At 35.5% G+C, this 13030-nt stretch overlaps 1 protein-coding gene and 1 pseudogene across 1 annotated transcript; both read left to right on the forward strand.

Moving 5' to 3' along the window:
• The first annotated feature begins 1280 nt into the window (after nt 1-1280).
• LOC137712100 (cyclin-D5-1-like) lies at nt 1281-3682 on the forward strand. Its single transcript, XM_068451246.1, has 6 exons — nt 1281-1534; nt 2224-2517; nt 2607-2689; nt 2797-3091; nt 3175-3308; nt 3384-3682. Exons 1-6 carry the CDS (start codon nt 1372-1374, stop codon nt 3588-3590), a joined length of 1176 nt encoding a protein of 391 aa, XP_068307347.1. The 5' UTR covers nt 1281-1371; the 3' UTR covers nt 3591-3682.
• A 3868-nt stretch (nt 3683-7550) lies between these two features.
• On the forward strand, nt 7551-8785 carry LOC137732893 (probable 2-oxoglutarate-dependent dioxygenase AOP1; annotated as a pseudogene).
• The last annotated feature ends 4245 nt before the right edge of the window (nt 8786-13030 follow it).

The raw sequence follows: 13030 nt of genomic DNA on the forward strand, positions 1-13030 counted from the left end.
TAGATCATTTCCCTGGAAATCTTAAGAATCTTGTGATCGTAATCGTTTATCATACATTGTACAGTTAGTTTTTGTTAGGTATTATTTACATTTAATTTTAAATTTTAAATTTTGAAATAATTTCTGACCGCACGATATACTATCTACGATCACTATCACTGAATCCATTGGATCCCCAAGAAAATGATCCCACAAGGATCCTTTTCCCATGTAAAGAATACCATAAATGAATACTCACTCATTTTATATTAAGGTATGCACAGCCACTCCTTAGATTTGATATTAAATTAGAAAAAAAATAGATTACTTACTACTACGATTTAGTGATATTTTTTTACTTATAAATGAGAGTTCTTAGATTTCATTCTTGTCAAAGATGAATTTGAATTGTGAGATTTAGCTCAATCCCCCAACCCCCTACTACATAAAATATCGTTTGTTTAAAACAAATTGAAACTCGTAAGTACAATACTTCGTTTTATATTTTGATTTTTTTTCATAAAATAACTATTTTATTAACATTCATCTTCATTTATTGCATGACTTAGCTAAAGTTTCACACTCCTTAGTATTATATATTGATAGAAATTAGGGAGTGAGAGCATGTGCGTAAAGTTTGAAATTGAATTATTATAATACTTTAAAAAAAAAAAAAAAAAAAAAAAACTCGTCTAACTGTAAGCGTTATAAGGAGCATTTAAGACTTTTCGATTACAAAAATGATTCTCTTAATACATAGTATAAACAATTTATTTGCATAACCCATTTGGGAACTACTTCTACCTTCAAAATCAAGGTTTCAAACTGATTGGATGAATGTAGATCCTCCCCCAACAAGTTGGGAGTTATTTGTAATTAGGGTTTTCGAACTTGAATGTAGGTTATCCTAGCTAGGCGTTGCTAGAGCAACTGATCACGTACAACTTAATTTTTTTTTTTCTTTCAAACATTAGAAAGAAAAATATCTAATTTAAAAAGTAAAAATACTTAACAAATTAACTAACTTAATATTTTGAAAGGACCAAGATATGCCCATGCAAGTCAAGATATGTATCACATGGCTATGGTATTATCATCTTAATTTCTCGAAAATATTTAGCCATTAAAATGCCAACGCAATTAAATTGCATTTATTGGAGCGAAAGAGTTCCAATATTCCGCACGCCAACTTTGCAGCGGCCTCTCTGTGGCCATATCAAAATTTGACACCTGTCCATCACTGACATCACTTTTAAACAGCGTTAACTCTCCCAAAAACATTAAAAAAAAATAAAAAAAAATTAAGAACCAGACAACCACCATCGAACCCATCCCTCTCCTCCTCCTCTCTCTATCGTCCTCCTCCTCTTTTGAAGGAAACGACGAAGTGCGATGGTGGTGCGCTGGGTGTTGCAGTGCGATGGTGGTGGTCTGGTAGCGAAAGAGAAAATAAGGGCGACAGTCAGAACTGGCCTCAAAGAGAATTCGACAAGGGAGGTGCGGAGTAATCACCAGCGATGCACTCCAGCTACTGGATCTACACCCCACAACCATGGTAACAGTCTCGCTGATCCGATCTGTAATTTTAGATGAAATCATTTGGGTTTTCTGAAGTTTTGATCTTTGATACAGATCTGTAAAATTGAATCCAATTGTTTTGGTAATCTGCCTGTGAAATTGGGATTATAATGATGAGCGTGTATAACTGTATATATATGAATGTGTATGTATATATATATTTTAATTTGGATTGGGGATCATGGTGGTGGGAGTAAGCGGGGACGATTGGGTTTCAGGGTTTAATATTTTTTTACTTTCATTTTTTTCAAAAAGTTAACAGTGTTAAAATTGGGGTTAGGGATGGACACGTGTCAAACTCTGAGAGAGGCCACAGGGTTTTGGGTGCAGAGGATTGGTCTCAGAGAGATCGTAGGAATAGTATCAGTATGGTCTAGGAGTACTCTACACACATTATACACTCTAACCGCTTATTTAACTTCCCCTCCCCCTCCCTGTATCTCATCCGGTCATTTTGGCGGCACCAAAACCGCCACTTTTCCTTCACTCCCCACTTTCCACTCTGTCTCCCTCTCTCTCTTTGTCCCTCTCTCTCTCTATCTCCCTCTCTATCTCTCTCTAAATTTGTTGCACAATCTAATCACCGTGGATTTATCAGTTGCTTAGTAACATGCACGTCCTGGTTTCGACAGTTTGTAGTATCTGTTGATTGTTCATTCATCATAGATGTTCAGATAGACTGGGGAGAAATGGGGGACTCTGCACAAACTTCATTCTCTCTCTCCAGCCTTCTCTGCCAAGAAGATGAAACTTGTCTGAACCAGTTGAAAGACGAATCGAACACATCCGTAGAATTCAAGCCATGCTTTCTTTTCGATAACGATGATGAATATGTCGAAAACTTGGTTCAGAAAGAAGCTCATTGCTTTGGATCCAATGGGTTAATGGATTGCTCTGCCTCTGGCATGAGCTGGTTGAAAACTGCTCGACTGGATGCCATTGATTGGATTTTCAATGCATGTCACTCTCCCTAAAGCTCTTAACTTTCCCAGATTCTTGTTTTTATATTTCTTGTTCAGTCCCTGAAAGTTTGTGGATTTTGCAGACAGGGGCAGTTTTTGGGTTCCAGTTGCAAACAGCTTACTTATCAGTGACTTACTTTGATAGGTTTCTTTCAAAACTATCCATTGATGTAAGTTAACCAATACTTTTAATGTTTTGCAAACTGGGTTTCTGGAGTATATATGTTTTGCTAGTAATATCTGGATTTTTATTGGTTTTTTTTTTTTTAATACATAGGATGAGAAATTGTGGGCTATTAGATTGTTATCAGTGGCATGTTTATCCTTGGCTGCTAAGATGGAAGAATGCAAAATACCAACTTTATCAGAGTTTTCGGTTTCGGATTATGATTTTGAAAGCAAAGTCATTCAAAGAATGGAGCTTTTGGTGTTGAATACATTGGAATGGAAGTTGGGTTCAATCACTCCTTTTGCTTATCTGCATTACTTCATCAATAAGTTTTGTGCTGATCAAGCAAGGCCAGAAGGACTAGTTTCTAATGCTATAAAACTTATTATGGCAATGGCAAAAGGTAATCTAGTCCCATATTCCCAATTATAATTAAATTTGCATAATTTGTTGCATTTCCTAATCAACCTGATTTCTGTAATGCAGAAATTGATTTAATGGATACTCGGCCGTCGATTATTGCAGCTGCTGCAGTTTTAGCAGCATTTGATGGTCGATTAACTAGAAAGATTCTGGAGATTAAGATGAATGTGATCTCATTCTTGCAGTCCCAAGATTATGTGAGCCTACTAATTATACACTGTTCACTGATTTATTTAAGTTAACTAATCTTAATTAAATTTCCATTGGAACAGGAACATATATATTCCTACTATAATTTTATGCAGGGAGTGGTGGAAAGAAAAGCTAAGACACCAGCGCCCAAGTTTTCAATTTCCCCTTCATCAAGCTCGATGGAAGTGCTTGAAACTTCATCATTTGGCACTAAGAGAAGGCTTACATTCAGCGACTCTTCTGATCAAAGTTGCCCAACCAAGAAGGCTTACGATAGAGGTTTTTGATTAATTTGTTGGTTTTTTATTGAATTATAGAGAGGGAAAAATAAATGACTCATGATATTTTAAAAGATGGGGGGGGGGGGGGGGGGGTTTAAATTATAGGTCTAATGAGTGCCATAATTAATTTCTACCAATTTATGGTATATATGGTTTGGGATTTGATGATTGGTTCCAATTTCCAATACCAAACAAAAGATTTTAGCTGGTGACAACCAAGAGGACGGGAAGAAAAGTGAAAAAGTAAATAAAGTAAAAAGTAAGAAGAAGTTGACTGAAGTTTGTGGATAGTAATTTTGAGTAGTATTTTGCTTTCAGAGTGCCATTATTGCTTACCCACGTTTTATTTTCTTCAATTTGTTGTTGTTTTGGGCATGGTTTTTTTATCCGTGGCCATGACGATTTGAAGAAAACAGTTGTATTTTCGTTTGCGATTATTTAATTTAATTTATTTATTTGTGTTTCATGATAGAGAACATTAATTTATAAGTACTTATACATCACTAGCTAACCCTACTTTTATGGGGAAAAAAGGGGGGCGGGGGGTGGTTGGGATGCTTCCTATCTGTCTTTCTAAAGGCTGAAAGCCATGAGGAGTGAAGAATTGTTTTTGCTTGATTTGATATGTCTATGTTGTATTTGGGCCACTTCAAAAAATTATATATACATATATAAAGGTGATGTGATTATATTTGCTGGGAATGTTGTGTTTTCCCTTTTGATGAGTGGGAAACTACTCCCCTTTCACTATTAGGGGTTGCACTTTTGCCTGTAAAGGTGCAAGAGTCGAACTCTTGACGTGAATTTGAGCGTATGTGTGCTCTCTAGAATCGTCAGGTAGATCACGCCCTATACAACAAAAGAAAATGAATGAAGGTCGGGGTATGATTTTCTTGAATGGGGCATTTGAATTCACCAGAAAATGCAAATGCTGATATTTGCAACCATTTGAGAGAAGTTGTAGGACCCAAATGAACCATCATTATGAACATAGAGACCCAAACATTTGGGGTAGGGCGGTTGGATTTGGGTGCATAAGATTCATAGTAAAAATGGTGTCAGAAGCCTCACATGCCTTCTTAGGATTCTTAGGCCAGTCTGTCATAGTACACCGTTGTATTTTAGCCTGAACCAGAAAACCACACTGCCTGCTTCATAAATCTGTTTTCATATATATATATATATATATATATATATTCGTGTAAAATTAATTTTAAAAAATGGAAATGATTTTTGCACACCCCCTTCTCTTTCCTTGTGCGCCCCTTACTGTTTCCGATCTTTGGATTGAATAAATTGGGAGGAGAATTAGTGGGCGAAAATTAACTGGAGTGTGTAGAAGGAGAAAAGACGGGTATTATTGAGGGCTGGGAGTTTGTGATGCAAATTTGGGTCAGACTCATCTTCTGGCCAATATGTCTCACTGTATCACGGGGAAGGAAACCAACCTCATCAATGAAAGTATACATAAATTCTGTTTAGCTTTTAAATTGCATTCTGCAGAATTTGCTGCTGTCGTTTTTGGTTGTGTTTTTACTTTCAGTTTTAGCATCTCTATTTAATCCCTTGGGTTGGAGACAGTTCAGCACCTTCACCCTAAAATAGCCTTGTATTTACTCCTGTGCAGAATTGGGGGTCAAACGTGGTCACAAAATCCACCCAAAATCTACACACAATTTGTCTTGGATTATTATTTGGCAAGAGATGTCACATGGCACGATAAATATTAATACAGAGATGTGTACGGTTAAACAAAAGTGATGTATATATTTTTTTAACAAACAATATTATTTACAATAAGGGAGGAAGGGGTAAGCTTAACCTCATAATAAGCTAGCAATAATGTAGTTCAAATACGCATTTGTCGAGAATCAAACTTAAGACCTCTCACTTTGAAGTGAAGAGGAATATCACTCGACTGTAGTACTAAGTCGCAACCAAAAGTATTTTGTGATCTTTAATGATTTCAAATTCAGAAATTTTAGGGTCCCAAAAGTCAAAACCAATAATGCAGGGAAAAAAAAGCTTTTTAGTTTCCAGATTAACACCAAAATGAAGTTCTATTATGTTATTAAGATGGTTTTTGTGATTAGGTAATTATGTAATTTGCAACCATGTTTGCCAGAATTGCCGGCTAGGATGCTCAGAGGTGAAAATGGACCACGTTTTCATACAGATGGATGTTATTGGTTTATGGTATGAACAAACATTTCACTTCTTTTAAGAAGAAAATAACCTAAGGGACCTAAGGGGGATTGAAAGAAAATTGAAAAAAGAAAAATGTTGGACATTACCATCTTGAGAGCATGGTAGTTAGAGAGAAACAAAGGTTACTTTCACCTAGCTAGGACTAGCACGACATTCCATTATCACAAAGTTATGGCGCTTTCACAATGCATCAATGACTCACAATCACTTATGCACGTGTGAGCTACTTGTGCTAGTAGAATTTCAAATTGTCATGATTATGACGCTTTCACAACGCATCAACGACTCACAATTACTTAGCAAAGCTCCGAGCTGTAAACGTGTAATCTCCATCTCTCTATTGGTTTGGAACAGGCAACATTAGCAAACCAATAGAACCCAGTTGATGTTCCATCACCCTATTGCTCCCACCAAGGTTACAAGCTAGAAACTACTTAATCTCAAGGGTTGGAGTCAAAAGCATTGTATCGTGAGTTGGAAGGGCCAACTTTAGTTAGTTTTTACCAATCTCTGCTGCACAACACTTTTTCAGCAGAGGGACCCTAGTGTGTTTTACTGTTTGAACCAAACAAATAAACCAACTTTTTTAACAGTAACTAGTAACGACTAGCGAGTTTGCAAAGTTTTCAATAACCCCTTCATATGGTGATAACAAATAAGCAAGAGAAATGACAACCACACTTTTTTACTCTTTCTATACATATATATTTTTTTTACTTTCGTTCGTTGAGTTATAAACAATAAACATGATTAAACAGTGATATGTATGAAAAAAAAGAGTTGTTATCCCTTTCTAATAAAAAAGGTACACAAAATCCAACACACAAAACTAAGTACGGTTTTAGGCACTCCCAATATGAACTCGGATCAAGAAATGAAACTATTTCTTCCAAAGCTTCAAAATGTCATATTTTTGTTGGTAAAAAAAGTTCTCTCCGAATGAGAGTCTTTCTCTCTATGTTGAGATCTTCTCAGTTTTAGTATGAGGATTTTAATTTTGAGCAAATCTGGTGGTGCCGACCCTAGCTGCCGATGGGGTTGGTCGCCTTTCCCCCTTTCTTTCTTCCACTTCTTTTTTCTTAGCTTCTACTGTTTTCCCCCTAATTTCTTTACTGATCTGTAGTGTTCCTCTGCCCCTGTGGATATCCCTCTTCTTGGTTCATCCCTGTTTCGATCTTTAGCCATGCATCCTGTTGAGATTGTGTGTAGAGTTCCGGTGTTTTTCCCTCCTAACTTGTAACTAATGATGACAGGAAATAACGTCTATCAGCACTAATTGTAACTAAAAACTTTAGAATCAGAACTTCGACAAAGTAGTGAACTACCAGAGTGATATTAAAGAACCTTGAAATTAAAGATATATTAATTTGATATGGAAGAAACAACCACACACAAAAACAAAGAAAACTAAATACTAAAGGACGGAACAAGGACCTAGAGAAAAAAAGAAACCAAAATGGGACCATGTGGTATTTTACATCTCTCTTGCATTATTTTTACATTAGTGGCAAGCTAATAATGCAAAAAGGATCTTCAGTCAATATTGGATAGCGATGATAACATTAACAATACGTGAAGGGCGTTGGATTAACTAGATTTCTCATTCTGTTGGTAAAAAACTTTGTCTAAATTGTTGCTATATATAATCTTTTCGTTACCATGCATGTCAGTGCACCAATTCCCCAAAACTTGGTAAGATAGTTACTTTTATTTCCAAGAACTAGCTAAAATATACAGTTCAAGAGAGGGATACTTATCATGGGTTCAGAAGGTGAGGTCAAGCTTCCTGTTGTAGATTTAACCAATGTTGAAAATTTGAAGCCTGGAACTGAGGCTTGGAAGTCGACATGCAAACAAGTCCAGCAATTAAGCAGTTGAAGACTCTGGCTGCTTTGAATCCACTTACCACGGAGTACATTTGGGCCTTCACAACGCCATGTTTTCTGTGATTAAAGGTCTATTTGATCTTCCAGTTGAAACCAAATGCCAGAAGAACAGTGATCCCAGCTATGTTAGCCAATATTCTTTCCTTCCTCTCTACAAATCCTTGGGAGTCGATTACGCAACAACTCCTGAAGGAGTAGAAAAATTCACAAATATGATGTGGCCTGCAGGAAATGACTAATTTTGGTATGTTTTTATTGGTTTAATGACCTAATCTAAATTTCTGTAACTTTTTTTCAGGATATAATGTAGTATACTCACCATTTTTTTGGTACGTATATATTATGCCTTGCTAATACTGTGTTATTTCTTTGAGTAGTGAAAAAGCTTATACCTTCTCAAATCTGGTGGCTGAGCTGACTAAACTGGTGACAAAAATGGTGTTTGATGTTTATGGGGTAGCGAGGCTTTACGAATCTCACATGGCGTCAACAAATTACCTGCTCAGATGCTTTAAGTATAAAGAACAGACGGAGAATGAAACCAACGTGGGACGACTCCTCACACGGACAAGACCTTCATATCCATTCTTCACCAAAAGGAGGTGAATGGTTTGGAAGTGAAAACAAAGGATGGTCAGTGGTTTGTGCTGAGCCTTCACGCACATCATTTATAGTTATGGCAGGCGACACTTTCATGGTACGTATATAACTCACTTTCTTAATTTCAACTTGTTAGTAAAAGGAAAAGGGTGTATGATTAATTAATTATGGAGTTTCAAATATTTATTTTATCTTTTGATTAATTGGATGGACATGAAATATAGAGAGTTTAATTATTTTCCATTTTTTAAGTAACTTTGTCTTTGCTGGCATGGTGCAATGGCAGAGTGCAGTCTTGTTTTCACCAAGTGGTCATGAAACTGAACAAAACCAGATTATCCATGGGACTCTTGTCATTCCTTAACTGTACAAGTTCCAGAAGAGCTGATCGACGACAAACACCCCTTATCCTATAAACCATTTGATCATGTCAGTTACCTTCACTTCGTTGAAACACCAGAGGCAATGCAATCCGAATGTGCTATCAAAACCTACCGTGGAGTTTGAGATCTCTTTTGGTTTAGGAGAGAGGGGGGCAATGGCTATCTTACTTTATATTGCATAATAGTTCTCTGAAACGCCCGCAGGCTAGCTAGTATGATCTTCAATTATGTACCTAAGTGTTGGTTGTGCATGTCATATGGCTCTTTTGTGGGTTGTTGATCTTAGTTTCTTCTTGGCTTCCGTTGAATAAATAAGGTTTATGGTTTACTTTCTTTATAATGTGTTTTTTTAGTATGAATTTGCAATCCCTTTCATCATGCTTGAGTACTGATTTCGGATTTGAATGAATTTTTACCAATGATAATATCTAGAGGAAGCACTAAAAATTAAACAGTGCAAAACGTTAAAATATAATGTGGTGTGGTCATTTAAATATACTTAATTGAGGAATCACACAATTGAAGGTGAGCTCTCAACAATATGTGTGTAAGGCCTTTGATATTTCAAAGGCTAAGAAACTAAGCAATGTTGAGACATCAAAAGATAAGAGCAAAAAAATGCAAGCAATATGTTTATTCAAGAGGAAACAAAAGGAGCAAGTAGGTTTTAACTTCTCACCACTGAACAAGAAAATAGGGAAACAAAACAGAATGACATTGCCAACTAAAGAAAATAGATATGAAAAATCTTCGTGTTATTTGCTACAACTTTACTCATCATATTCACTGTGTAATATATGATTCAATGTGAATTTTTTTATTAATGCATATAGTTTTATTCAAAGATAAAAAAGAAAGAAAGATCAATGATGTGAATAAACAATAGTAAAGGAAGGTCCACTAGTAAACATCTCTCTCCTCCGCTGTTTTGTTTTTGTCAAGGTGAAATTAGGATTTTATTCCTGATTTTTCTACTTCATTTATTTCTTTTTAATTTTTTTATCAAGGTCCTTTGATATTTATCCACGTCATTATTTCAATAATAAAAAAAATTTACATGTCAGCTTATTTTATAATTAAAAATTGTTTAACCATTTCCAAGTAGATCAATTTAGTGTTAGAACCGTTACATATTTATATTTATATTTATGAATTTTGTATCATATATTTCTATTTTTATTTATACCCATTGTCAATTTGTAACCATTTTTTAATATGTACCAATTTTCTTTTTAAATTTAATTTGTACCTGTATATTTATTTTTTTGGACCATATTTCTAAACTTTTATTTGTACTTTTATTTTTGTAATCTTCTACCCATAATTTATGTATGATGTTCCCATTGTTAATTAAAAAATGTACCAATTTGTTATATATATATATGTATGTAAATGTACCAATTTTCTTAATGTAAAATCCATTCACTTTTTGCCCATATTTTGAAATAAAATGTACCATTTTTGAATTTAAAATGTACCAATATATACAAATAAAATACGGTTATTCGGTATTAATTTTTGCATGATTTTAGGAAGGATTTGATAATTTTTTGTTATTAAATTTCTTAATTAATACTGAAATTTAATATTTTGTACTCCAATTAAAGTATTCGAACTAATATTTTTGTTATATGTAAGGTTTATCATTTAATATATTTTAGCCTCGGTTGTTCTTTAGATCCCTTGTTTCACTTCGATAGTATCATAAATGGAGTCAATACATACGAAATGAATACATTTCTATACAATTTAGTAAGTGAAATATATTAAAATTTGTTCAATTGCGACCTTATAATGCAATCGCGTTCTCCAGTCCAATTGCTATTTTTGGTTATGTATTCCTAATTTATCTGTTAGGTTAGTTTGGTTGGTTCTTTGCACTCTGGGAAACAACATAGTTGTTGTCCAACGACATACTGCATGCCCTAAGATATTGTTTTGGGCGAGTTACATATTGTGCCACTTGTTTTGGTTTTACTATTTTAAAAATTTTAATACTGAAAGTCGTGATTTTTTTTTGGGAATTACGATAGCCATTCTGCCTATTCGTCTAGATAAATAAGACATTTCTATCACAACTCACGTTTACGGCCACTCTATAGAATCCTGAGATTTTCACCTCATATGGGTCCTCTTTTGACCCCTGTTATTTTGAGGTCATATCTAGTATTTAGAGTTTGCCTTGATTTGGTACTGCTTTCGCGGCTCGCTTCAAAACAGTGTTTTACCCCTAGATGTCCAATTAGCTGTTGCACCTCAACATTCAATTGATTTGTATGAATTTATCACAAGGGCAATTTTTTAAGTTAGCATAGCTTCTTTGGGAATCCTTATATTGTCTTTTTTATATAAGCTTATTTATTTTTGAATCAGACCATTGACACTTATTTCAATAAAAGAAGAGCAGACCTTCTCGATAGAAGGATTTTTTTATTTTTTTATATTTTAATCTTGGTCCTAGTTCAATAGTAAATCTTTTTTTTTTTTTTTTCTTTTTGGATGCGAGGAACTTAACATGAATATACTGATTTCTATCACTTTCGTTATTGCTGCTTGGTTGGCTGTTGGGCTTACTTTTATTGGACCTGGGGTTGGTCAAGGAACTGATAAGGGATAGGCTGTATAAGGGATCGTGAGACAACCAGAGGTAAGCCAAAGGTGCCACGAAGTGAGGAATATCCTTAGTCTCATGTAAGATAACTAAATGCACCTCGTGGTGCTTCCGAGTGCATTGTTGGAATAGGATTGAAATGCCAAGTGGCTTTAGATTTCAGAATGACTGCTATAGCCAATTTGGGTAGGTGTCAAAGTTCCAACAAAAGTACTTGGCAAAAGGCCCAACAACCCTCCTTACACTCCTCCAATACGGGTTTATGATCCAACAGATATCCTCGAGGTAATGCTCACTATGAAATTATTCAACCACTTTATGTGTTACCTCCTAGACAGAATCGAGGAAAGCCGCTAGAAAGGTACTCTCTAGAAGGGGAGGTATGAGACCCTATTGCAAATTGTGTCTCCACTTATCGACTCTCGTCGAAATACTATGCGCTTGTTAACAAATGAACACCATCAAAATACCTACCAGAATGGAAGAAGCCTTGAAAAATCCAAAATGGACAGAGGCAATGCAAATTGAGATGGAGGCATTACATAAGAGTAATACGTGAAGTGTGGTTACACTTCCTAAGGGGAAAAAAATTGTACGATCTTAAGCAGTTGCCTAGAGCATGGTTTGGAAGATTCACTTAGGCCATGAAAAAGTATGTATACAAATAGGGAAACTCAGATCATACTTTATTCATCAAATGCAAGGATGGTAAATTTACTTTACTCATTATATATGTTGATGATATGATTATCATATTGGATGATACGAAGGAAATTGAACGGCTACATAGGTACTTGGCTTCAGAGTTTGAAATGAAAGATCTAGGGGGACTCAAGTACTTCCTAGGTATTGAGGTTGCTAGATCTCGAGAAGGGATATAATTGTCACAATGTAAGTATGTGTTGGACTTGTTGTCTGAAACAGGTATGCTGGCATGTAAACCGGCAGATACTCCAATTGTGCAAAATCATGACCTTGCAATCTATCAAGATCAAGTTCCAACAAATAGGGAGAGATATCAAAGGTTAGTGAGAAGATTGGTTTACTTGTCCCTTACTAGGCCATACATTGCTTATGCGGTAAGTGTGGTGAGTCAGTTTATGCATGCACCGAATGAAGATCACATGGCAACAGTAATGCGAATCCTAATCTATTTAAATGGAGCTCCAGGAAAGGGTCTAATGTACAAAAAGCAGGGACACATGGAGGTGAAAGGCTATACTGACGTAGATTGGGCTGGGAATATTACTAATAGACGATCTACATCAGGTTATTTTACATTCATAGCCGGTAATCTTGTGATTTGGAGAAGTAAAAAACATAATGTAGTGGTGAGGTCGTTGGTAGAAACTGAATACATGGGAATGACACATGGTATTTGTGAACTTTTGTAGATTCAAATTCTTCTTATTGAGATTGGCTTTAAACCTAAGGGGTCTATGTTGTTGTACTGTGATAATCAAGCAGCTTGGGAGATAGCTAACAATCTGGTGCAACATGATAGGACCAAACATGTGGAAGTGGATGGACACTTCATAAAGGAGAAACTTGACGTTAAGTTGGTTGACATTCCATTTGTGAAGACAGAAGAACAGTTGGCAGATGTTCTAACACATGCAGTTTCTGTTACCAGGTTTCAAGACTCACTCGACAAGTTGGGCTTAGAGGATATCTATGCACCAACTTGAGGGGAAGTGTGGACATGAGTCAACCCCGACAAGTTAGGAGAATAATTATTTATTAGGAATATAATTGTGT

This window comes from Pyrus communis, chromosome 1 (genome assembly GCF_963583255.1).
Source record: "Pyrus communis chromosome 1, drPyrComm1.1, whole genome shotgun sequence".
NCBI lineage: Eukaryota > Viridiplantae > Streptophyta > Magnoliopsida > Rosales > Rosaceae > Pyrus > Pyrus communis.

Bases quoted from the DNA above. Each gene is read 5' to 3' on its own strand.
- LOC137712100 (XM_068451246.1), top strand. From the start codon at position 1,372: ATGGTGGTGCGCTGGGTGTTGCAGTGCGATGGTGGTGGTCTGGTAGCG. The intron at 2,690-2,796 runs GTAAGTTAACCA...TTTAATACATAG, and splicing joins TTTCAAAACTATCCATTGAT to GATGAGAAATTGTGGGCTAT. The intron at 3,092-3,174 runs GTAATCTAGTCC...TCTGTAATGCAG, and splicing joins TATTATGGCAATGGCAAAAG to AAATTGATTTAATGGATACT.